This window comes from Dinoponera quadriceps, unplaced genomic scaffold, assembly GCF_001313825.1.
Source record: "Dinoponera quadriceps isolate SergipeBrazil2010 unplaced genomic scaffold, ASM131382v1 scaffold566, whole genome shotgun sequence".
Lineage (NCBI taxonomy): Eukaryota > Metazoa > Arthropoda > Insecta > Hymenoptera > Formicidae > Dinoponera > Dinoponera quadriceps.
Window position 1 is genome coordinate 2,910,798 of NW_014555972.1, and position 27,108 is coordinate 2,937,905.

The 27,108-nt window shown below is 45.0% G+C and overlaps 1 protein-coding gene across 4 annotated transcripts in view; it reads left to right on the forward strand.

Annotated features, from left to right (window-relative positions):
* Positions 1–26,655, forward strand: part of LOC106746419 (transmembrane and TPR repeat-containing protein CG4341) — a 270,936-nt gene extending 244,281 nt beyond the window's left edge. For 3 of the 4 annotated variants that reach the window (XM_014623013.1, XM_014623014.1, XM_014623015.1), the window contains 4 exons: positions 659–903; positions 22,921–23,061; positions 24,122–24,206; positions 26,043–26,655. In XM_014623013.1, coding sequence (XP_014478499.1) covers positions 659–903; positions 22,921–23,061; positions 24,122–24,206; positions 26,043–26,374 — 803 coding nt within the window. In that variant the 3' untranslated portion in view covers positions 26,375–26,655. Of the gene's footprint in view, positions 1–658; positions 904–22,920; positions 23,062–24,014; positions 24,207–26,042 lie in introns of those variants that run through there. The other variant, XM_014623016.1, reaches the window with a different exon arrangement.
* Positions 26,656–27,108: the final 453 nt, after the last annotated feature.

Sequence of the window (27,108 nt, forward strand, 5' to 3'; positions counted from 1 at the left end):
GACGAAGAAGCGCCTGACGCGTCCTGCGGTGCGCACTGCTAAGTCTGGGATTGCCAGAACCGAAATTTCGGTTCTACGTTAATTCTGCGAATTCCGTTCGAACGTGAAGAATCTTAAAGTGAACTGTTTAAGCTTTCGTCCCGCTTTTACAGATTCTGTCGAACTTGAAGCATCAATGAAGAATTTTGAAATATACCGTGAATCGGTTCTTTCATCTAAGAAGTAACCTCCGCATAAAATTTGCCCGTAAAATTAATTATTTCGGAGGTAATTGGTGGTCACTTTCGGACTTTTAAACCACCCTATATAAGTCCGGAATTGATATTTAATTGTTTTCAGTGTAATTCATTTCTCGGAATGTAATAGTTTATAAAAAGATTTCTCGCATTCGGTTAACCCCTGTAGTGACGAGGTAAATTTTACCGGCTCTTCGCAAGAGCGTTCGAATCTTTTCTACCTTCTTTTTAAGCAATCGTTTACAGTATTAAATTAAGACAACAATCTATACAGCATCCTCCGAGCTCGGGTGTACAACAGGTTAATGTGCGAAGTAAAATTTCGATTCGAAGAAATTCACCATGCGCGTATCGGAGATCTCTCTGAATCTGCTCTCTGAATCTGCTGCCTTGCTCATGATCCTTATCATTTGTCTTTGCAGAGGCTTACGTGAACCTGGGAGCCGCGCTGATTTCAGTCGGACGCGGCACCGAAGCGGCTGCGGTTTTGCGCGCCGGTGCATCCTTGGACGGCTCCGGTCTGAAGGACAAAAGGGCTCACGAGGCGGCCAGGGTGCAGGCCCTCCTTCAATTAGGCGCGCTGTATGCCGATCAGGGTAGATTACAAAGAGCTCTGTCGGCGTACAGGGAAGCCCTGCATGCCCTGCCGGATCACTATCCACCTCAGGTTAGTACGCCGTTTCCTCTTCATTACGCCACTAAGGCGGAATAATTCGATGCGATAGAGAGAGAGAGAGAGAGAGAGAGAAACTATGAATACTTCGAGAGTTAACAATAAGTGCCTTGGAGGGCGCATCTCCGTTTGGCTTCGAGCGATTTATGTAGTTTCTCTCGCCTTCTGTTTCCCTGGCCTCTCCTCCTTCTCCTACTCCTTCTTCTCTGTGTAACCCTCTCTCTCTCTCTCTCTCTCTCTCTCTTCTTCTATCTATCTATCTATTTGTCTTTACGCAGAAACATGATGTAATGAGATACACGTCGACAAAGCGTGGTTATCGATCATATCTCGATACCGACTCGCGTCGCCAACATTTGGTTGCGCCGATAACTTTGTCCAAGGATCTAAACGGCGCTTGCCGAAGCGTTAGTTAGTTAAGCAGAATTGTGCGAACGCAAACGGCAATTTAACAATTGTCTCGGCCGCGATGTTGAACCGAGACACCAGAGGCGCGGTTGAAGTTTCGTCCATCCATTTCCGACGACGGTGTTGCGGCTCCTTTGCGTTAATCCTGGAGCCTCCCCGCTGACGTGTCTGTAACGAAAAACCGTATTTCGTCCTCCTCAAAGCAAGAAATCGTCGTCGTCGCGCAAATTGTTCGCCCGCTGCTCGGCAGACGCGCCGACAGTTAACTCGCAAAAACGATTGCCACGAATCGTTCCGCCTCTCGTCGATTGCACTCGTCGGTTAACAAACGTGCGGGGGGACGCGGTAAACCACTTCGAACGATACACACACACACACACACCGGGTACAGCCGTAAGAAAGTAATCAACCGGGAAACAGATTTCTGATGTTTTCGTCGGCGGGCCTTCGACTGCTAATTGCTTTCCAAGATTATTGCTGCCTCCGGCTAGCCCGTGGCAATTCTGCGTCCTCCACGCAATCATCATCCGCACACCATGGCCACTCCAGTGGAACAATACGTCCTTCGACTCGTTCTTTCGTCCCGTCGTAATATGACGGCGAGAAGAGATCAAATATATTTATCTTCCTCTCAAGTCGAAGTTTTGACGCTGCTCTGACGCTCTCGAGATTCAAACGCCCAATGAATGTTTTATTAATAAGACTGCCCGAAATAACTAAAAAGGTAATTTTGCGACACCCTCACCCTGTAGAATACATTTCTGCCCTACAATCGCACCTTTCAATCTTTCGTCCTTACTCTGACTGTACTTTTCTGGCGCACGCGAATTGATGAAAAGAAAGAAGAAAAATAAATCAAGAAAAATTCGACGATACGGAGAAGTAAACGGTACGTGACCCTTCGTTTTGATTCGCGAGAAAATAGGAGAGCGCGCGCGACCAGAGAATAGCTGGAAACAATGGCATCTCCGATAGTGTTGATATTTCCGAATCACCGAGTACATAGGCGGTGTCGTATTCCCGGTAACTATCCCAGCTCCGCTTCCGCCCTCCTTTTCCCTCGAAAAATCAGGAAAAACGTCCCGCGCAATCCACTCGCTCCCTTTCTCTCACTTTCTCTCTGCCTTTTTTTCCTCTCTTTTTCTCCCCCCCCCCTTCCCCTCTTTCCCTTCGCCGATCCCCGATGCAACCCGATGCATCTCCGACCAGCCGCTCTGCAACCGGCGTACAGGGCGAACTTTCCGCGAATTTCTCTCTCTCGTAAGGTTGCTTCACCTTCGCGTCGTCCGACTTCCCTCTCGCCCGTTCGCTCTGCCTGCGACGCGTCTCTCCCCGTCTCGTCTTTTTCCTTCTTTTCCGTTTTCACAATCCACGTCCAACTTTTTGGACGTGGCGCAGGCGAAGCGACAACATCGGATCGCGCAACGACCGGCTCCTCTCGCGCGCGTCCGCCGCACTTCGACGCTGAAGAGAGAAGTTTGCATTTTTACGAGACACTCCGTACCCTCCGGCGTCCCGTCGGAACCCGACCGACCCTTCCCTCCTTCCGCCGTCCTTCTTCACCTCCTTCTCCTTCCTCCTCCTTTTCTCGGATGCTGCCCGGCTTTACCGTGCTGCACCAACAGCGTGGCCGCGTTTTGTTCGGCGCATCGCCGTGGAATTCCTGCGCGACAATTTATTCGAAAAGTATTTTTCGCCTTCCCGTGGTTCTCGCGTTGTGCTTCAGGTGCATACGTACGTGCACTCGCGCGTGCACGTGAAAATATAGAGCGCGCGTACATACTCGTACATACAAAGCGGAAGAGGAGGAGGGAACAGAGGATACGCTGCAGATGCGCCGCAGAACGCGCGGGGGGGAACTCGGACGTACGATTTTTCCGCGCAAATACGCGTCGACCGTCCGCGCGTCATGATCGCGCCACCTCATTACGCGTCGCGATAAAACTGTCTACTGTGTGTCTTCGCTCCCGGGGGCGCGAGAACGGAACTTTATTTTTCACGTTAACCATTATCGCAGATTCCACTTAGCGTGCGAGCGTTCCGCGAGCGTACACGCGCTCGGGAATAACAAATAATTATGATAAATTCCCCCCTCCCCGCTTCTCCTCGACACTCTCTCCGGCGAAAAGAACAAATGATCTCGCGAATGAACGCGAATGCGAACTTGTTACTCCGGCCGTGGCGCATTAACGAGCCATTTTATCATTTCCATCGGCGCGTATTGGATTATATCCGCGCTCTGCGATAACTCAGTGTTATAATAAGCGTACTTACATTTTAAAGCGCTTCCTCCTCCGGCGATATTTCTCCCGATATTTCCCCGAGAAATGCGCACTCCATCGCAACGCTGTATGAACGATTTATTGCCGTTAATATAATGACATGAAATTATAACGGTGTGTTCCCGACACACACACACACACACACATACGCACGCACGCACACCACGCGTCACCGATCTGACGGGGAAACCAACGTTCGTCGATCGTTCGACGAGTGACGTAACAGTCGCTAACGTCAAAGCGCAAATTCTATGCGCGTGTCAAACGCAAAACACACCCCCCTCGTCCACAGTCGCGCTGACAGGAGAGCGCAGAAATGAATTAAGCGCGGGCGCGCGCGCTCCCTACCCTCGCCCGCGCAAATTTAGAAGAAAGAGCATTAACCGCGCGATTAAAACGCATTCAGGCCAAACGATGCATTTTCTCGGCGGGCCCTGGAAAGTCCGCCCGCGCGAGAACGAGGCTGCGCTTCTGTCTCCAGTGAGAAATACTTTCGTTCGCGCGCGCAAAATTAGGAGTGTTAATCTCAATATTTCGCTTCATTCGCTCGATATAATTCCCCCGTTCGAGCTTCATGATTGGCAATCGCGATGAAACGGCCGAGGAGGATATCCGCGCCGGCATTGGCACGTTTCCACGTTGGTGCAAACTTTTTCCCCTGCCCATGCAGTTATTCGCGTCGTCACGCCCCGCGTTCACCTAATTGATTAACTCCCCCCTCCCCCCCCCTCGCTCCCGCTGGCTATCCCTCGTTGTGTTTCACCGTCTCTCTCCCCCCCCCCCTCTCTCTCTCTCTCTCTCTCTTCATCGCCAGGACGGCAAGGAATCCGAAATATCTGATATTACACAAATTGAAATTCCTCTCTTTAAAACTTTTTGCATTCCACTCTCGTCCCCGTCGGCGGCGGGATTTTATTCGATTGTTCGGACGTAAGTCGCAAAGTCCCCTCTGGATCTCCCCCTTCCCCAAATTCTCCGGCGGCACTCTCTCACTTCCGGAAAGACTATTTCCGGGGCTCGAAGCCGGAGAGAGAGAGAGAGGCGACGGTAGGAAATCGTTATGAAAATACGCCGCGAGTCGTTTATCCCGACCGAAACTTTCGAGTGCACCCGCCGTTTCGCCGTATATATACGGTGTGTTTCGTAAGTGCCATCCCGTGATTCCCGAAGTCGTACATCCCTCGAAAGTTCCGCGGACTCCGATAATCTGACGGGCGGGACGTCGGAAAAAAGGGGGATTTATTCCGCACACATGTGAACACGATGAGTGTCGTTTCTGGCTTGATCGCGTTATTTTAATGAAGACTCAATCCCCCGTGTCGGTGATGAATTATCTCTCGCCTGTCTGTCTCTTTAGAGGGTGAGAACTCCGCTTCTCCTGCGTCTGGTTAAGAAAAAAACTTCATCATCGAGTTATCACTTGCTGTTGCTCGGCAAATTGTTACTTCTCGTCCTGCATTTTTTTTGTTTCTTTCTAAAGGAGCTCCGATCGCGCGCCACGTCGATAACTGTGCAGCGATGCCTCCTTTGGTGGTTTTTTCGTCCGATCTATTTGTCGAAATAACTACAATCGCGACAATTCTCAGTCGTCGAAAATAAATAACTCGTCGCTAAGCCGTCGTCATTACCGGAAACGACCTCGTTGCATTTCTCTGCCGTCTCCCGGAGACGAAAGCTCGAGGGGCCGATTGGATTCATTTCCAAGCGACTTTAGTGATAAGCAATTCACCTGCTTTTCAGGCAACGTGTCTCACCGACTTAACTGAGTTATAGCAGTGAAGGGTCGTGTTATTCGCTCGATATTCGACTTGACCAGGTCAATCCTGTTATCTCTCGGAACGGGATCCTCCCTGATACGACACGCCGCATTTAGGACACCTTGAGAGCCGAAGGGGCGAGAACGAATCTTAAAAATTCGCAAGTCAGGTCCTCCATCAACGGAAATAGCCGGCCGATACGGTAATAGCCGTCAAACCGCATTCGGCCAACCGAATCCGGGCACCGTCGGGGCCATTGTCGTCCCGCGGGACACGAAAATGGCCGGCGAATCGTAACTTTAAATTGGCCGTCCGAGTGATATCTCGGTGGCTCAAGCGAGCGGCGGCGGCATCGACCGGGAAGAGCTCCCCGTCGAAACGAAACGATCCCGCCGTTTTTCCATCCCGAGTTATTGCCTCTCCGCGATTTTCAGAAAGTTCGCCGGTATCGCACGCTCGCTCGCTCGCTTGCTCGTTCTCTCGCATCGAGTTATAATATCCTGACCGAGTACTTCGATGAACTTCCAGGAGCTCCTAGCCAGCAGCAGGGACCTTGGCAAGGCTTCCGAACGCTTCAGCCTTCGAGAAGTGCCTGCGGGAATTAGATAGCGAAACTTCCGAGGCATCCACGGTCATAAGTCGACAGAATATTTCATTATTTAATAAAAGAGTCCTTGCGCGAAATTATCGTTAAATCTCCACCAGGTTCGGGATTCGTTTCCCTCCCGTGAAAACTTCACGGAAAATATGTAAGCTGGATCTTTCGTTCATTAAGTGCGTTAAGACGGGTGAGATATATATTATTTCATTGTATTTTACGGGCTACTTGCACGCGATAAATTTCGAAATAGTATGATCACGCTATCAAAGCCACACAATTGAACAGACGAGGGAATTTTTTTATGTTATTAAATTGCGACGAAGTATTTTTTCGGTTTTTGGTCCTATTTTAGGCAATTTAGTTCTAAACATCTCATTTTTTACTTATTTTGATTCGACGAATTTTTACGTGTAATCATTATTAAATCGTGCAACATATATATATATATATATATATATATATACATATATACATATATATATACATATATACTGTTACAGTTATACAAATAATTAATTCCACAATGAATTAAGCAAACAAAAATCGCGACTGAGCGCTTTTAAGACGTGAAAAATAAACGGGACTTTCGTCCTTGTGATAATAATGATAAAAACTCGAGCAGTACTTGGTGTGTACTGCTCTTTTGTCCTTGTTGCAAATAGTCTTGACGTACCATAATTCATTACTGTAGCTTTGCTTAAGACCGCATTAATTAATGCTCAGCAATTAGTCGGTGCTCGTAATGCCTTACTGTTAAGTCCGCTCGATTTATCATTCTCTCGTACTACTCGAGAAATTAAAATCATCTTACACGCTGCGCGAAAGAAGGGAAGGCGCCGCGAGGCGGGCTCCCTTCTTGAAACATTGTGTCAATATATTATACGTCTTACACGCATTACAATTCCGCATAACAAGTAGAAATATTTCGCAGAACGACTTGCTCAACGACAACAGGGGATAAATTCAAACTTAAATTACACGTTAAATTTATCGCTCTGTTCGAGAAAAAAAGAAGAAAAACGAATACTTTCATATTCAGGAGAATAAATTATTCGTCCGTTTTTATTTATGCTATTTAAGATTGTCCGCGCACGTGTATTGTTTTAGGTCACGTTTCACGATATTGAATCAGCTTGAAAAAGAATGTAGATTATTATTAAAGAGCAAGAAGTGTAAATGTACATAAAATTCGTTTATATATTATTTGTATTTTGACACGGCAGAAAATAAAATTGTCAATTTGATTTTCCAGCAAACACATGTTAAATTTTTAATAAATAACTCATTCGTCATTTATTACTTATTGATAAAACTAAAAATGTTAATTAATTTACATTCACATATTTTCTTCTTCCATTTATGTTTGTTGTTTTAATTTCAAATATGATATAAAAATAATATAAAAATAATTTTAAAAATATTCGGAGGAGTAATTAAAATAATTAAAAAAAAAATATTGAAACATTTTTGTTCGTATGAAGTAAAAGTAATAAAAATTAATATATTTTCACATGATTTTTCGGTTAATTCATGCATTACATGAGATGTTACTTTAATCGTGCTTAAAGTCAAAACAACATATATAAGTGTAAAAAGAGAGTGTGTGATTAATTAACATGCTTAATTTACCAACAAGTAACATAGATTAAGTTATTTTTGACACAATGATTAAGTTATTTTTACTTAAAATTTAAAGTGAATTTACTGGAAGATAAAGTTAACATTTTATTTTTTACCGCGCAAGAAATTCCGGAAATACTTGATTTGCTTGAATCAAACCGCTTCAAGTTAAAGCCTTATCGAGTTTTTGACTCGTACTTTTATCCCCAAGGTGGTCTAAACATCTCGATACTAAAAATACGCTCCCTTACGGGGGAAGGGAGGGAGGATGAGAGGAAATAAAACTCGCTACGTGTCATTTATTTATTTCCGAAACACGGGATTTCCATCCGTTTGTACGCCGTTTGACGATCCGGAGCGATTCAACCGCGATTGATTTCGTCGTGCAGGCATGGAGTCCTGTCGAAACTTTTCCACATGGCGGTTTCAGTCGATCCCCCAAGTCCCCTCCGTCTCCCCTGTGGCCCCTTTTACGAGGCATCAATTATGACCGACAAACTTTGTGACTTCGCGTTCATCCCCGCGGGATAAGTAGCAGAACCGAGAAAGTTTCGGAGGAAAATCGCCAGTGCCGGCTGGCTGGACTGTCGTAGCACGTAACGAAAAATTAATAACCGAGAACTTTTCCCCTTGCCGCACCATTTAGCTCTGTCGATACGACCGCATGTCCGGAGATAGAGAGCGGAATGTTCAATGTCGATTCGCGCTTCCCGAGGAGACCGCAACACTTTTTAATAATGCCAATTAACTTTCTCAAGAATACTGACACACGATACATATATATACATACATATTAATAAAATATATGTATATATATTTATATGATATAAATTTTGCATCAATTAAATAACTCTGCATTATTTCACGCGAGTTCCGGTCAGATTCTAAATATTTATGAGTCAAATATTCATGAATATGATATTTGCGAAATATAACATTCACGACTCTTCCTCCTTTTTCTGTCTTTTACTTAACAACAGTCTGATCATTATCGCTCTCCGGGGCATTTATTACGTCGTATTTAATGCAGTTTCGCGTTAAAACCGTGCGATCAATCAACTCTTGCTTGATCGAACTTATCAATCAATTAACAATTAAACGATTAAATTAGCCGGACGATTAATCGTGCAAGCCGTTTTCATAATTTAACAACAAGCGAACAAAACCGATCGCGGTTGACGGTTCTAATATCTCACTTTACTTTGATCAGCATTTCGCTCGTAAAATCATTACGCGGTGATGATTTATATCAGATATTTCAGATCCTGCAATAAATTCGCAAGTCGCATGACCCGATTAGCGGCTATTGCAAAATTGAAGATACTTCATGAAGACATTCACGGCAAACATGGGAACCTACATTAACGTCGCGCAATTATTCCTTTCAATTGTTACGTCCTGCGTACCTCACGGACAATGAATGTTTTTTTCCTGCTTCTTTCTTACAAGCCTATGTTCTCTTGGATTGAGAAACAGACGCATTTGGCCAAGCGATGTCCAGTAATAAAGACTGTAATATGACTAAGAACGTAGCCGAAGAGGCCAGATGTAGAAACGTTAGCCCGTCGATGAAACTCAGACCAAAAAGTTGTTTATAAAATCCCGATAACGCGTCACCAGATACGTCATATGTTTCCCAACGCATCTATTCTAAGAATAGTATAAAGCAAAACGAATAGGCCTCGCGTGTGCGCGAGTATGCGATGTTTGTTGCATACTCTTCTCCCAGGACGTAACACGATTACAGAATTTTAAATCTCTCTTCATTAAACAAATCTGCATTAAAGATTTATCGAACATTCTTATTACATACTAAACTTTCATGTATTTCCATGTCACTTTCAGACTATTCACGTTAGCATCGGTTAATTCATAACGTGTAACAACTTCGTAATATATTTTTCTCACAAGTCGGCTTGCAACACTAAATGCGACGATTGACACTTCATTAATCTTTTTGTGGGCAAACCTTATCGGAACGGCGATGAAATCACGCGAAGATTATTATTGACACGGATAGAAAAATATTACTACCGCCGTCACGACGGAAAGTGGATTTTCCATTGGCTCTGAAAAGAAGAAAGAAAGTCTCTACGAAGGAGAAAATAATATAAATATTTCAATTTGTCCCCGGGGGAGGGGGGTGTATAATACAATAGGCATAATTTAAATACGACCACCATTGTGCCGTGACATATTTTCGCGCCCGGGATAATGGTGTCACGATAACGATATAACAGGCTTAGCAAAAGCGACGAATTTTCCGGAAAAATTCTCGCACGAGCTGGCAGTCGAATCGACGAGCTGGCCGTCCGAGATAAAAAATGGAAGAGTGAATGAATGAGACAGAGAGAGAGAGAGAGAGAGAAAAAGAGAGAGAGAGAGAGAGAGAGAGAGAGAGAGAGAGAGAAAGAGAGGCACGGAGACACCCTCGTTTTACATATCGTTTTAATAACAGAAGGTCGCTTTGTGCGGCAGTGTTTGAGTGGCTAATTAGGTGCTTGCAGCCCTCCGACCGGCGCACAATGCTGCTCGAGGTAATTTCACGACCCCTTCTGCTTCTACCTTCTTTCGCCCTCTTCGCCCTCGCTGCTCCTTGGCGGTCGCTTAACTTGTCTCACCCTTCCTCTCTCGCCCTTCCCCTCTTCGCCCGTCGACCCGGCACGTCTCCTGCAAATATATTATACAGTCGTATAACCGTCAATCCGCGCGTCAACCCCTCCTTTATCCGTGCAGTATTCCGATCCTTGAACCCTTACGCGAGGGTAGGTCTCCGTTCCTACCTCGTAGGGCTTCGCAATTTTGACGAAACGGCGAAACTACTTCGTCTCAACCCGCCCGCCCGCTCGGCAGCATCATCGATGGTGAGATCGATAGCAGGGAAATACAAGAGTCAAAAATAGAAGGAAGAATCTTTTTAATTTTGTAATTAGGTCGAGAATTAAAGGATAGTATAAAAGAGCGACATCCCCTGACAATAATTTGCTGGCAACTGTTTGAAACGGCTGGAAGAAACAGTTCGAAAAATCGGAGTTACAAAATATTTTTAATGTAAAAAATGTCGTTTAAACCCGCTATCTAAACTCCGTCTAATCTATCGCTGTCGATCTAATGTATCACTATCTAATCTCAATCCCATTCACAAGGCTATACTCTTCGAAGTTTCGAAGGGTGAGGATTGCAGCTTTTGAAGACATAACTTCGAGGCTTCAGCTTACCAAAATTCAAAAGTTCGAAGTCTCCTTCGAGGTTTCGGAGCCTCGAAATTATCTAAGATTAATAGCTCTAAATGAATGATAAATTTATTATTTATCCACAACGCAAACGATAGCATCAACTATGACGACGATAATAATATCAAATCACATAACAAAGCAGCCCTTAATTCTACTTTGAAATTCTATAATTTCCATTATGTGGACTTTTGCTGGACGATGTCTTCATCTCCTTTGAGCGCAAGACCGCCGTCAGAAATGGGGCGCGATGCTCATCGCGATTTCTTCTACACGAACCCACCGTGATGTCTCCGGCGAAGTGGCAAGTCTACTCAGAATTGGACGTCGCAAGGAGCTTCGAGAATATTTCCGAAGTCACTCGAGGGACCAGCCTGATCGAGATTTGCTCCCGGCGATGTACTTCGCAGGTTATTCCACCCGCTCGCCCACGGGATCCTAATGGCTTCCTTAGGGCCATGCGAAAAACAGCGAGAAGCTTTTAAATTACAAGCCAACAGCCCCTCGACCTCTCTTCGCCCATCCCGCACTACTTTCTCACGTCCCGTGCTCGCCCTTCTCTCTCTCTCTTTCTCTTTCTCTCTCGCACTTTACTCTCCGTACGTTTTTGCGCGCGATTTTAATTTTAACGCGAGCCGCTGCCCGACACGGCTCTGCGGTGCCGCCGCTGCACTTTAATCTTCCAGAAGAACGCCCATTGTGCATCGTCCTCGCTACCCTCTCTCCAACCTTCTGTCTGTCTCTCACCCTCCCGGCCTCCGGTGGTTCTTCCTTGCTCTCTTTCCTTGCCGGGCTTCTGCTTGCATCTTTGCAAAAAAGAGAGAGAGAGAGAGAGAGAGAGAGAAAGAGAGAGAGAGAGAGAGAGAGAGAGAGAAAAGAGAGACGAGGGAAAAAGGAAGACACGGAAGGAATTCCGCGGGCGAACACCGTCGCCTCGTGCCACTCGTGCGAATTAAGCACTCTCGCCTCGCCATCACCCTTTGTTCCCGATACCGTCGTGATGTTGCGACACGTTAACGGTTCTTCTTTTTCTTGCGGAACCCGCGACCGTGAGCGCCACGCGGAATTACGTGGCGAGAACTTTTGAAACGTGAAAAGTTCAAGGGAATGAGAGAGAGAGAGAGAGAGAGAGAGAGACCGTTCACGTTGCGACTCCAACTGGTTTTACAATCAGGACGAATTCGTCACTGAACGGTTGAGAAATACTTTTCTGCGAACCTCATCTTCTTTTGCGCGAATGAAAGTATAAAAGTGTCATATTTGTACTATTTTTGTAAAAGTCTCGCTCGTTTTCTCTATCAATGGATATCAGTGAAGACTAAACTCACTCGTTCTCTCTATCAATAGATATCAGGTAAAACGTACCCCTTCCGTAAAAACGTGCGTCTCCAAGACGTAGAACACTAATTTACAAAAACAAACTTGTTTTGTCTCACGGATCACAATAGATGATTAATATAATATTCATTATGTTGAATCCAAAAATGCAAGCCGTTTTTTTCTATCGCATAGGATTACGTCACAATTTTGAGAGAAACGACGACTTAACAGCCATTGATCTACATATATCATGTATGCTCCAGCTTCCAAACATTTAATCGTCTTCTGACTTTACATACACACGCAAAGGCAGTATTTCCCATCACGCGCAAATTAGAGGGAAAATTAAAGGGACTTAAGAAAATGGGAACCGCCTTAACTCTCATCTCACCTCGGCTTGGCCGAAAATCGGCCTAATTAGTCGGACGATTTGCATCCGCGATAAATCACAAGTTGCCAACTGACGGGATTTAATTCGGGCGTATTTGCGCGCGCGACGTCGTCGTCGAGGCGAGTTATCGATCAGCCCGGGCTGATTAAGACGGTCCGTCGTGTCGCAAATCCATCCGACAGCCGTTCTCCGTCGGCGGAAACTTACTCGCTCCTCAGCCTGCTGCTGGGCGAAACTCTATTCTTGCCTATCTACGGCGAGGAAAGTCACCGAAAGTTTGCGCCATGTGCTATCGAAGGGATCGGCGGGTAGTGGTACGTAGTCGGGCAAACAAGAAAGTCGAAAGAAGTAAAGCGAGAACAAGCGAGAACGGTGGTGCACCATCTTGCGGATTCCGGTGTGTCTCGCGTCGTCGCGGCCGCCGCGCACTCCCCGACGTGGAGAGAGCGGGAATAAATTCGCGCGCGATTTATGACCCCGCCGCCAATTACACGGCGACGTCCTTGACGTTCCAACGTACTTCAGCCCTGAGGAAATGGCGTTCGATCGGCAGGTTATTCGTTGTCGCGATTCCTGACGCGATTCGAACGAACGCCGCGAGGCGATCATTTTAACATACGTTTGTTGCGTTCGCTATTAACTTCTTTGCTGGCGGCGATTTTTTAATGGAATGGAATAACCGTTGACTGTTGCGCAACGTTGATTACAAACTTCGACCGTTCGTGTTACTTTATATATAGTGTGGTAAAGATGTATGCGGTAAAATGCGACCGAAAGGGGAGGGAATGTTATAGTTTTTTTCCATAAAAATTGTATCCTTGATCTCAACTCAATTCTAGTTAATTTTTGTAGCATTTAAAAGGAAGTTTCAGTTTTCTCTTATAATATGAAACACGAAAACAAAAAAAAATTAATACACATACAGTAAAAATATGTCTTTTTTTTAATTTTTATACCGTGTATTATATTATTAATTCGCAAAAAATTGAAATATAGTCCGTTTCTTAAATTGCGGCTGAATATTTCTCTTTTATCGTCATTTTCCGTCTCATCAATACGTGCGTGTAGAAAGAAAAACATCAGAATTCAAGAAGGCTGCGAATCACGACAAATCACGAAATTTGCTGATCGATGTAAGCGGATTACGTTACGCTTTCGTCGGTGTGTCGGGCAGCTCGATCGAGCGGGACGATGTAAACAGACTCGATATACAGGGAGCATCGCGGACTCTTCAGCGTGACAAACCCGTTCGAATTACCGTGTCACTTCGGCCAATGGCTAAATGACGCATTCGGAAATCACGAGTCCGCGTCCCTCGCCATCAATCGACCGGCGATAGCGCGAATCCGGAGAGATCGTGAGATGAGAAGAGGTAAGATGAAAAAAAGCACGGGAAGGGCCGCGTCAAAAGGGCTTGATTTTGGCATCGAATCAGCTTTATACGGGGAGAGTAACGAAGGGCCAAGAGAGATGGTAAAGGATAGAGAGCGGGGAGGAGGGGGAGAGAGAGAAGGAAACGAAGAGCCAGGACCCGCAGAAATTTAGTTCCCAAAACGAGGGTCTAATCGCCGACGCGATATCTCTCAGGACTTTACGATGCCGCGTGGTCCCGCGTACACACACATACACACACACGTACGTACGTACGTACGTACACACGTGCACAGGTGCGCAAATATATATCGTGCCGGCGCATAGTGTACGTGTGTATAGGTGCAGCCTGAGGCCTCCTACGTGCCAGGCCGCGCGGTAAAACATCGCCGGCAAGATTACACCGGAGTTTCGCCAGTTCCCGATGTTTTATCACGATAGCCCTCGGTTCTCTCCTCTCGCCTCTCTCTCTCTCTCTCTCTTTCTCTCTTTATCTATCTATCTCTTTTCGGGCGCGCACGGTTGGCGACGTTGCCCCGTGGAAAGTTGAATGGAACTCTGGGAACAGCGCGCCGACGACTCGCCGTGAATCTCGCTTCGGAGAAGGAGGTCGCATCCCCCCTAATCGTAATCCTGAAAATTCGCCGAAGGAATCGGTACCGAGATTCTTTTTTCCCCGTCTCTTTTCGCCTGCGATTTTTTTCTCTCTTTCTTTCTTTCTTTCTTTCTTTCTTTCCTTTTCTAACGGGGGACGCCGTTCGTTCGGCGAGTGCGCTGCGAGACGGCTCCTTGGCATGTTTCCATGGACGTTGTGGTAACCGCATGAAGAAATGATGGATGGTCGAGATTATCGAGTACAATGACTCTTCTAGCGTGAACCGCGCATACGGCATACGGAGGACGCAATACTCGGGATAAAGTAAAGAAAAAATGTCTCACGGAGCTTGCTAGCAATAATTTCTCTTCCGACAATATCCGTATCGCGCGATACACAGTTGCTCTCCTTGGTCGGTCGTTTTTTTTATAGAATTGCAAAATCAGTAGTACGAATTACGTACCGCCGGCTGATTATCCTGATATTAATGATTTACACGGTAGCGCTCCGACTCTAACTTAAAGTAAACTTAAAGTAAAAAAATAAAAAAACTTAAAGTAAAAAAAGTGATCGAAGTATCGCACAAATTGAGACAGATTAATACAGATTAGAACAGATTGAAGTAAAGAAAAATTTTCTCAGGTTTTATTTTTTACAAATTATTTCATGAATCGTTAAAACTGATATCAATATATTATATCAAGCGATATATTATAGCACGAAGCGACCGACGATTTAAAGAATAATGAATAGTAGATTAACGAGTTGAAAGGTTTAAATAAAGTCGACACAAACGATTGTGTGAAACGTATTATCGTTGTTGACGAATCAAACGTTCGTAGAACAATGTTACTGTTCTTCGACAAATGTGTTATCGATGCGATCAAGAGGCTCGGTATCTCAAACCGCCCGGCATGCAGTACGCGTTAAATACAATGAATATTATTGTCTCCTCCTCCCCCCTCTCCAAGTCCCTGGAAAATCATCAATAGCGTAATGAAGCGGGAGTCCATATTGAGTGAAAACCCGAAACGAGATCAAACCGTAATCCGTCCAATATCGGTTACGTAAAGCTCACCGGCTGCAATCGATCGAGTTACCGGACTAGTACGTCATGCCGCTGATCCTCGCACGTTCTGTATGAAAGAGCGTTTCAAAAAGCGCCCTCCATGCCATAAAACATTCTGTATAAGAAAGATATGCCTTAGCACCATCTGCGCGCTCTATCTTCCTACGCGTCTCGAATTTATTAGATCCGAAAACCGTATTTCCGATCCAAGTCATTTGGTCCTTTTTTTCTTCTCGAGAGCGTCGTGATTCACACAGATTAAATCGAGTCCTGACTTTATCGTCCGACAATCCTCTCAGGCAAAGGAAAAAAAATCGATTATGTAACTGAATTTCTGCTTTCTGTTCTCCATATCAATATCATATATCGAGTTCTGGTGGCCACAACCAAATCACACGCAACTACATTGATGTAGTTGACGCATCAAAATAATAAGTTACATCAACTATACATGTATCTATCATATAAGGATAAGTAGGATGACTCATCTACGTGGCTTGCAACGGAATATTTTCGATTATGCGAACTACATCTTTCTTCCGTGTAGATTCAAATAAATAATTATTCCGATACTCCTTCGCAAATTTTCACTCGGATCAATTAAATATTATTTGAACGTGGAAAAAAGCGTTGCATTCAAGTAATATTTAGTCCAAAGAGAAATTTGCTAAAGAGTATTGGAATAAATATTTAATTGAATCTGGAATCTTTCCTCTGTATAATACGGGCCTAAGTAACGAAGATATCTCGCAGAAATCTTCTTGTTTCTACTGAATTTCCGTCCACGGATAACAAAAATTCAATTACGCGATTTTACTCTTGCAAAAAATGAGAAATTAGTTTTTTTGCATTTACGAGCAAGCTTTGCGCGCGAGTGTATCTAATACCATTCTCTCTCTCTCTCTCTCTTTCTCTCAACGAGTCTCTAGCCGAGGCCGTAATAAACAGCCCCTGCTGTGCGGGGTGCGAACCCCACGTCGACGACGATGAGATTACGACGAAGAATTAATCCGTCCGCCCGGTGTTCGTAATCAGCCGTCTGATTGTTCCCACTCAAAGATCTGCCGCGCCAAATCTGCTCCGGCAGGGAGAACCGTCGCGGTGACGAATAATTCCTATTCCAGGGGAACAGTTCTCCGCGCCAAACGCGCGTTTGTTATCGAGTTACCGAACAGACGCAGAGATTCGTGGAAGTTTGATATCGTGAGGAACTTTTCTGTCCCCGCCACGCCGGGAATTCGCCTCGGATGCTAATTTACGCGACTTTATACGCGCGTGTTCTGAATCGATCCGCGCGTTCTAGAGGGGATGTCCTCGTACTCCTCAGCTTCGCGTGGAACGCGAGAGAGAGAGAGAGAGAGTATGATATATAGTTTTCCGATTTGCACTCGAAGATAAATATAACTTGAAAGACAAACCCGATGCAAAATGTAATTACTTCGTCGCACCGCTCTTTTGCCACCCCATCGTGACAACGAAAATCTTAAGCCAACGCCCATCCCGAAATAATCTCAAAGTAAATTATTAAGAATGACGTGACACTCACGTGACACGTTTTTGCCGCAATTTACCGAGTCACCATTCCGCCTCGATCCGTCTTACAGACATTATTTTGGAATATCACAATAACCTTCGAGTATCCCAAGATGTTGGATATTCAGCAGATGCATAAATATCCAATAGTACGCGATACTTTATTGATATCTTAAACGATGTCCATAGGATATCCAAGGAAACTTGGGAAGCATCGTAAAATGTATTATATATCCAGGTAACAAATACGTGTCACACGTCAGTCATTTTCTAATTACTGGACATTGTTTATACTGACATGTCTAGTATTCGAATAGTAATATTAATATTCCCCAGCGAAAAATGACTTGTCGAATTCACTAGGTAACTAAGTTATTAGCTTTTGACTCCGGCCAATTAGATACATTTTTTCTCATGTGTTTTGTGCTATCACATATAAATTTGAATTTCAGTACGAGTACACATACGAGCCTCTAATCAATTACTATTAGCATGCCGCATTATTCAACCAAGATTTTCCGCTCGTATCCGAGCGATTCATCCGCCGATTTTCCAACCGCCACGATCGCCGAATCTATTTCCGACTTGCGGCTTGGAGCGAGCTCGCATTTCGCAGAAACGACGGCGCTCGAGAGAGTGCCGAATGCGCAATTCGTTGCTTTAATCCAATTATTCCCAGCGATTAGTTCCCTTGCCTATCGCGCGTATATCCTTCCTTTTAGCCGGCTTTCGAACGTAGTCAGTCAGCTTAATTGCCCCGTTCGGCTTGCACTGCCCCTAATTGTTTGTACCATTGCGCGAGACGGTATGTAGATGTCGACGACGACGCCCCTGATGTCTTCAGCCACCTGCACCCTCTCTGCACACTCTATCTATCTACCTATCTTTCTCTCTGTACGTACAATCAGCGGAATTTGGAATGTGCGGCATTAGCGGGCAGCAATGATTTCGTGCCGATGCAGGACTCGACGTAATAATCGGTCGGATTAACCATGGAAATTCTTCGCACAGTCACTCGTGTATTAATCCGCCCGGAATTCGACGGGGAGAGATTTAATTTTACGGCAGTATAAAATCTCTCTCGAAACGCTCTCGCAATTTATCCTCCTCTTGTCTGTACCGTTAGTTTCCGATAAATATCTACAGATTATTTAACTCTACGGAGACCAGAAAGATCAGATTGATTTCAGAGCGCTTTCGTTCCAATGAAATTTCTGCCTTTCAGCTTTTACAGTTACTGAGTACAGGCCGCATAGACCACGCTGTTATTGTCTGCAATTAACACGTTTTATTAAGTTGTACATAAAATGTGAATAATAGCTTTCGTCCAATGGACTATACAGCCAATAATATATATAATATAATATATACATGTATATATACGCACAGTCACTCGTGTGAGAGACACAAGAAACTTCTTAGTTACAGTAAATTGATAAACACTGTTTTGCCATCTCATAATATATGCTATAAACTTGTAAAAAACATAATGGACTTTTGTTTAACTATTTCATGTATAAGTACACAACGAATAAAATTTGATTTTCCTAACTGTACGTGAGTATATGTCCGTCATTGTATATAATTTTATGTTACATACGTCTCGATTCCATCATGTAAATTTAACGCGAGATGCTTATCTTTGATGTGGAAGAGAATATGCTGATTGTAAAATATTATCGAAATATAAAATATGTATTCACGAACCGCAACCGTCATTATACATTAAACAATGCTGAAAATAATACCGAAAGATAACAAAATCGAGAGATTTCGATGGCGAGCGGAAACCGACGCGTCGGAAAAAGAAATAGAAGATATTAAACTGGGCACGCGCGCGGACGATACCGGGACAACTGACAACGATATATCGATAAGGCCGCAATTATTTATTCGCCGATTCGACTCGCGCTGACCGTTACCATCCGAAAACTGACAGCGATAATCGATTCCGTTCGTTGATTGCATACCGGATGCGCGACGACACACGGACGCGCGTAATTATTTAAAATGTTATTAATAGTAACGTGATTTTAAATGTTCCGTTAATGCACCGCCACGCGCTTCCGGTCGGTTTAATATCAGCTAGAACAATGTATGGACGTACGGCTTAAACTATTCATCGCCGTGGCAATATTAATTCGTGCGGTCATGAAATGTACATTGGCGGAGGCCGCCGAGCGTACGGTCCGCGCGCGCGCGCGCGATGATAGGTAGTCGGAAAGGTAGAAAAATGTACTCGATTATTTTTTTTTTTTTTGAAAAGTCAAAAACTCGCTGTCAATTCCTGCCCCCATATGAGGCTTGATTAAACATTCATCGAACCGCGCCATGGAACGGACATTCTCGGCCGATTGTTGGAAATTGCCGAATTCTCGTCGGCTGAGCGCAAATTGTAAACACGTGAGTGATGGAAGGACACCGGGAGTAATTACGCGATGAACGCGTAGCGGCTGGATGTTTTATAATTACAGCAATTCCGAGGCATCGCTAGACGATGCGACGATGCATAATTGGCAGAGCGGGCCGTAATCAGTGCGTGCAAAAAGTCGAAACCGTCGCAATTAAGTCTGTGTTGGATTTAATTAAAATAAATTAAATATACACATATGCACATGTATACACATGGTGTAACAGAACGACCATAGTAGGCGTGTCTTCTGAGAAATGCTCATTTTCGTGAAAAATGTTCCGGAGAAAAGTTGTAAATGTGTTTTATCATGCCTTTTATCATCAATGTTAACGAAATCACAATGTTGATGATGTCAAAACTAAAAATGATGCCTTGTTCAGCCATTACAGTTGGCAATTGTCAAAGCTACAGCTATTTATTGCTAGTGGGCGGGTTTATAGACCTAATATATTCAATTGATAATCGTTACGGATTGTAAATAATATTTAGCGTTGACGTGTTTTAACATTTCAAAAGAAATATCGATGAAATATTCAAATTGCAATTAAATGTCATCGTATTGTCATAAGTAAATGTCATCGTTAATTTTTATGATGCGCTTAAATTACGAAAAAACGAGGATGTTATTTACGTGCATTGTAAGTATAGCATAAATAGACGTAAATATAACGAAAGAAACACCGCTCTTTTTATGTACTTAAAAAATAATACCACGTTGTGCGTGTGTATACATAAAATTCGCTGTTTCAAGTCAAAATAAGTTGTTGAAGTTAGCGTTAAAATTCAATCTACAGAACTGAAGATTCAAAGGTGAAAGTTAAAAGCAGGGATTGAATGCCAAGATTATTTCAATTGTGCCGTCTTATGTATTCTGGTATCGCGATAAATGGGATGCGACCCGAGATCTAACGATTATTTCTCAGCTTGGCGCAGAAAGACGTGAAAAAACCATCTCGAGTGCATAAAAGCCGCGGCTATCAGAGACTTACTTTGCGAGCTGTGAGCTCGAGTGAGCATTACGCCTAAGTAAGTACGCGCAACATCCTTGAAAAGTAGTCCGAGTGAATAATGACTCGGAACAATGCGAGCCGGTCCTGGTTGCGCTTTGCGACTTTGCCAGCGCATTCTTCGACGCGATGCATTCCGTGTCTCGCGCGACTCGTCATGTTTCCCCCATTCAGAGGTCGGGGCGCATATTTTTGCTGTGAAAAAGTAAAAAGACAGCATAAAGCGGCGACGCAAAATCCTCGTCGCGAGCATAATCAAGCGCTGAGGTGGGTGACGAAAAAAATCTGTGAGCGATATCCCGAAATGGAGCAGTTGGAGTGTGAGAAGAGAGAGAGAGAGAAAGAGAGAGGAAAATTATGCCAAAAAATGGTGTGTGTGTGTGTTGGTTAAAATTTTATTTCGACACATTTTCGTTCATAATACGTATCATTATTTCACGCAGCTACCAATGTAATGTAAACTAATGTTTTCTGCGATTCGTGACAGTGTATCTCATGGTGCAACAGCTCGTGTGATTATGACGTGTGATTTTGCGAAGTTAAGCCCGCACTTTCAAAAATAAAGAAGCTCAACTTTCGTCCACGTATTTAACGTCATTTAACATAAAAAATAGACGTAACCATTTATTTCGCCTGGCCGTCGCGACGGAACTTTTCAAAACGCGCCAGACTGCCACGGCGAAAACCGCGAGATCCATTGAATCACGAGGCAATCGAGTTTGACGACTGAGTCGGGGATATTCGAGCTCGTTCTTTTCCCGTCTCTCGTTCGCACCCTGCCATTTGTCTTCTCCCCGCCCGTGAAATACTTCGTCCCAAAGGCCACCTTCGACGGCTCGCCGGCTCGCCTCGAACAAAATCATAAAAGTTTCAGCCTATAACTTCGAGACGCGAGAGCTGCGCTCTCTCTCTCTCTCTCTCTTTTTCTCCATCATGTGTGCCTAGAAAGAAGGTTTTCGATGTTAGCCGTCTTGTGACGTTCCCGACCGCTTTGTTACTCCTCGCTCGCTGTGCGTATATATACAGGGTATTTTAGATCAAAGCGGGACATACAACGTCCCTTTGAAGTGAAATCTTCTTCGGTGATAATGGGACCCGATAATTCCCGAGCTGTAAGTTATCAAAGGATCAAAGGTTCAAGAGTTTCCTTGCGAAGGAATAACGGAGAGTCTTCCGCGTCTACTCGTCGTCAGTTCTTTCGACTCGGCAGGAATTCTCTCTTACTGATACTTTATTTCTATATTTAATTACCGCAATGACTGAATGTCGACGTTTGAAGACGTTGTAATTCGGGCGTGACCCTTCACGTCGAAGCGCACAATTAATTGGGCAGATCAGCTGCAATGACGATGACGGCAACAACGTCGGCGGCGCGGAAATTGCGGTGTTAGGCCGTTCGCAATTACATTTTCTAGATAGAACCTAATTAAGAACTTGTTATTATATTATAAATGTATTAAACACGTACACGTGTCCATGTACATCGCGTAGCAATTTGTTACGTTTTGCGAATTAGTTGGCTCTCTCTCTCTCTCTCTCTCTTTCTCTCTTTTCCCCCCACCCCCTCGCCCTCGGTTCTGTTTCCCCGCGGTCTTCGCCCGGCAAATTTATTAGTTGTTGAATTTATTAGCATAATTTTCTACCGACACGCTAACGAACCCGGGCGCTTCGATCCACACGTGATTTTCTCGTAAACACGACGACGTTGTTGTCCCTCTCCCGCCTCTGTCGGCTTTTTCGAACGCGTCGCTCGCGCTTCGTACTTCTTCAACCGGGGTTTGCATATTTAACCAGCGTGAAGTAGGGGCGAGAGCAACAGAGAGAGAGGGGAGGGGGAGTCAAGCTCTAAATGTGTATTTCGCAAAACGCAAAATTGTCTTAAATATATGGTTCCCTAAATCTCACGAGGGGAGGCACCTATCAGATTAGCGGCCTAAATTTGCGAAAACTCAGATTATCGACCGATAAAAGAGGAAGAAAATCCAAAGGGAGCGGGAGGAACTTCCCAAATTAAAGTTCAAAGGACGCGCAGAGATGGATAACAAAACTCTCTACACCCTTCATTTAAATATAAATGAGCTTCGCTCGCAAAAAGAGATCTAATTACGTTAATTACGAAGATCTTTAAAGTTGTATGCTAAAGAGTAAAGTGAAAGGAGATGGCATTTAATCGAATTTTCGCTGAGGAGGAGCCGAGTCCGCGAACGACCGGTCGAAGAATCTGTGAGATGAGAGTAAACGAGGCGCACACTCGGAAGAGCACCCCGAGTACAAAAATTCCCGAACTTCTTTATTGGCGGTGAGAGAGAGAGAGTCAGGTGACACCGAATGCGACGCACGCGCGCGTGTTATATATACACACGCACACACATATACACATTTCATCCTTTTCTATTTTTTTATTTTTACAGAGCGTGTACAATCTGTTGGGCGAGACACTGTCGAGGCTGCAACAGTACGCGGAAGCGGAGAGGTGGTTCCAGGCAAGTTTGGCCAGTCAGCCTGACCACGTGCCGGCCCACATCACTTACGGGAAACTTTTGGCACGGAATGTAAGTAACCGTCGCTTTTAGATCGCCTTCACCGTCGCTGTTTCATCATATCGCGATCTACTTCCCGAGTTTGACTACATATTGACCGTTACCACTTGAAATATTTCTAGCGCGAATACGCGGTACAGCTGCGAAATCGGCACGCATGTGGATATCCGGGCGAACCTCGGGCGAGCGTCGGTTGTCCTCGACGCGTTTCCTTCGAGATGAAAAACTTACGTTAGATATTGATTACTCCACCGCCGTAGCGAGCAACAACGGTTGACAAAGTTCCGTCGCGTAGACCGTTGTGAGATATATGTTTTTTTTTTTATCTATCTCTCTCTTATTTTCGAAAAATTCAGGATCGAAAATAAATCCATTTTCCTTGTTCCCGTATGGGAACATCGTTTTTCCTACGATGCTCGATTCCGCGAGTGGACACCGTGTGTTGAATCAAAACTGCAAACAAAAATATAATACGCAGTCCCGAAAGATTAATGTAACTGTAACCTGTTGCGAGAAAGAGATTCCCGGCCGTCGTGCGACGATACGTATTGAACATGTTACTCTCTTCGATGGAATCGGTGAAAATGTCACTGATTGAAAGCAATGTTTTACCGATAATCAGTGAATATTCATTGATTTATAGTAAAAACACTTTCGCTCAGCTCTTCCTTCCTGTACTTTAATTATTTTCGCCAGTAGAATGTGCCAAGTATATTGCGTGAAGTGGACATATAATATCGATGGAGTATTTCTATGCTGTTAGAAAATATTACATAACATTCTTAGAATATTATAAGAATGTCACTTTAATATTGAATAATATTCATATAATATTCTAGGAATATTACGCGCTTACATAGAGCGTATATGTATTTTACGTTATTCTTGGAAATGTATTTACATTTAGCGTGGCGGAACACTCGACGGGAATAATATATCCAGAAATTGTGTCGAATGTGTAATAGAACAAGCCCCTCAACTGATAGCGACCGCCACGGGGGGAGGGGGGACAGACAGGACTATCGAGAGTTCGTGGTCGCTCACGAGTCGCCTCTGCTTTCTCTCTCTTTAGTCGAGCCGCGTCCTGGAAGCGGAGAGATGGTTCCTGAGGGCCCGCAGGTTAGCGCCGGATGACCCCAGCGTGCACCATCATTACGGTAAGCCGCGACTAAAAACTCCTTTAATTGCGACCGCGACGGAAGCGGTCGTCATCGGATTCGACGGGGAGTAAACGTCTCCTACGATTACCGCCTTCCATTTCATCTTTTCATCGTTCAGCAACCCCCCTTCCGTCCCGCCAAATAGGGGGGTTCCCGCAGTTAACCCTTCCTGAACCGCGTCGCAATTTAAATATCTAACGCCTGTATTTGTAGTCACCGTCGCCGGTGGTGATAAAAGATCCTATCGTCTCCCCCCCCCCTCTCTCTCCCCTCGTTCATTATTAAAGCAATGAAATACGCTCTCTTAAGCATCCCGTCTTTTCGCCCGCCGAATGCACCCCCCCTCTCCCCCGGGCGAACCTACCTCTCCACTCCAGCGCCGCCGAGACCCATTGTAACAACAGTATAATTGATTCCCGATCCCCGAATCCGTTCTGAAAAGGAGTCTTCGAAGTTTCCTCCAGCCGGAGAGTATGGTGAAGCCGCGAAAGAGAGGGAGACCCGAGAACAATGAAAGAGAGAGAGAGAGAGAGAGGAAGAGAAAATCAAAGAACGAAGATTCGAAGAGTCGCTTAATGGGGGGGATGGGGGAGGGGGAGATAAGAGGATCGTCGATTCGTCGAGCCGCTATAAATACCACTGTATTATTTCCCGCAAGATGATAGTAGATCCGACGGAGGAGGGGGTGGGAGATGGACAGGTTGATCGAAAAGAAGAACGGCTACCAGGAGGTACAGAGAGGTGAATCGACGTGCGGGGGAGGGGGGGGGGAACCATGCTGGTAGATGGGTAAGATCGACGGGTATTGAAATTCCAGGGTAACGTGGCGGCGTCCCGGGACGGTTAATTCGCCGCCGAAGAGTTCTATCCGAGCGAATTCGTCTCGCGGCCTCCCGTCGCATGTCCTTTTCCCACTATTAGTTCGGCGTGCCCGCTTTGTTTTATTAAGAGTGAGACGGGCGTAGCCTGCAAAATTGGACGTTTACTTCTCATTTGATTAATTAAGAACAAGTGAAACAATTGGATTTCTCTCTCTCTCTCTCTCTTTCTCGTGTCTCTTCCTCAAAGATGCGACGTGAGTACCTCGCGTTTCTGCTTTAATGCTTATCAGCAACAGATTTGCGCGTTTCGGTGAGACTACTCGCGAATATCTGGAAAACTTTCTCAAGTATCCATTTAGCATATCTTTTCCGCGCAGATGCACTCTCCAATTTTACATTGTTTCCCGGAAGCTTCCTAAAGTTCACGAAGCGACTCTCAGAAAATGCGTTTCAAACGCATAGATAATATACGGATGATAATGACGAATCCTTCGCGATCTATTCAACGATTTATCCGCCCGCAGTGGGGGGGAAATTTATAATTATTTTCAACCTGAACTTATAGCCTTCTTTGGTTTTAACCACAGGAATAACAGCAGTAATATCCGCGTAAGGTTATTTACTACAGACATTTTCGGACTGAGTGAAAAAATGGAAAAAACCGAACCAAGTGCGTAGCCCCGAAAGGAGACTGTGTTGAAGAATAAAATTGATTTCTTCCCCAAAAATGTATCTTACCTTTCTATCAACTTCTCAACCTATCCTCGTATCGGGCACTAAGTATTCTTTTTGAATTTCGATCGCGAAAAATCCCGCCGAAGCTGCAACCGTGGCACACAGGAAGTGTTACCATTCATGTAACACTGACTTAATCCGAACAAAATAAATCACAACGATACTCCTTAGTAAACATTTACTTGAACCTAGCCATTCTTTCTATCCGGGGACACGCGACGCGAGACGTCAGGCGCCAGGGTTCCGCTGTAACGTTTCTCGCTTGTAAAATTCCCAGGGCTGTTCCTGACGTCGCAGGGCCGACTGGTGGAGGCCGCGGAAGAGCAGCTGCGAGCGGCCGAGCTGTCGCGCTCCGACTACGAGCTGTCCGTCGCGGCGGCCTCAGCGCTGAGGCAGGCCGATCGTCGCGAGGAGGCCGAGGTCTGGTACCGACACGCGGCCAGCCTCAGGCCGCACGAGGCGCGCAGTCACACGAACCTCGGCGCGATCCTACACCTGAACGGCAAGTATAAGCAGGCCGCCGCGGCGTACAGGGAGGCATTGAGGTTGCAGCCGGGGGACGCGACGACCATGACGAATCTGCACAAACTCGCGGCGATCCTGGCGTGACCTGAACGACCCGGCGAGGACGGAGGTGACGAGGAGACGAGGAGAGAGGAGGGAAGACGGTGTGTGTATCATACGACCCCCCCCGCGCACGACGAGGACCCCTTCTTACCGACGTGTACCCCGAGAACCCCCACTGACCCGATCTTCCTACCGATATTCGTTTATATCTCTGCGTCGGCGCGCCTTCACGTCGACGCCGTTCGCGTCGGCGTCGCGCGGCCGACTCGTCGTATCGCCTGCTATGGTATGTAAAGAATAAAGCTTCCTTTATTTTTCTCTAATACACGACGATTGATTCTCATCATTTGTGCGGACCCCTCCCTCCCTCCCGTCCCCGCATTCTCACCCACGGTAGATTTGGCGAAATTTCCCGGGGGTGAGTTGTGGCCAATAGAAGCAAATGTGTGAGAACCAGGTAAGAGATATATATATATATATATATATATATATATATGTGTGTATCCTAAATTATATTTATTTACTATATTCCCGATGATTTAGTTACCAGACGTTTATATCAACCGATGGAAATCAGCGCGCCACTCGACGTTTTAACGATATATAGTTAAATAAAGTGTTATTCATAATACGACAATGCCGGGTCAGCGATGACGAGCCGTACAAAATTGGTTCGGTTGAACGCGAAGTTTTTTACAAATAAATGGAATACCATTTTATCCTCTGAGTCGCGAGGAATTTCGCGAATCATGCTACTGAAGAGAAGCTGAGGGAAG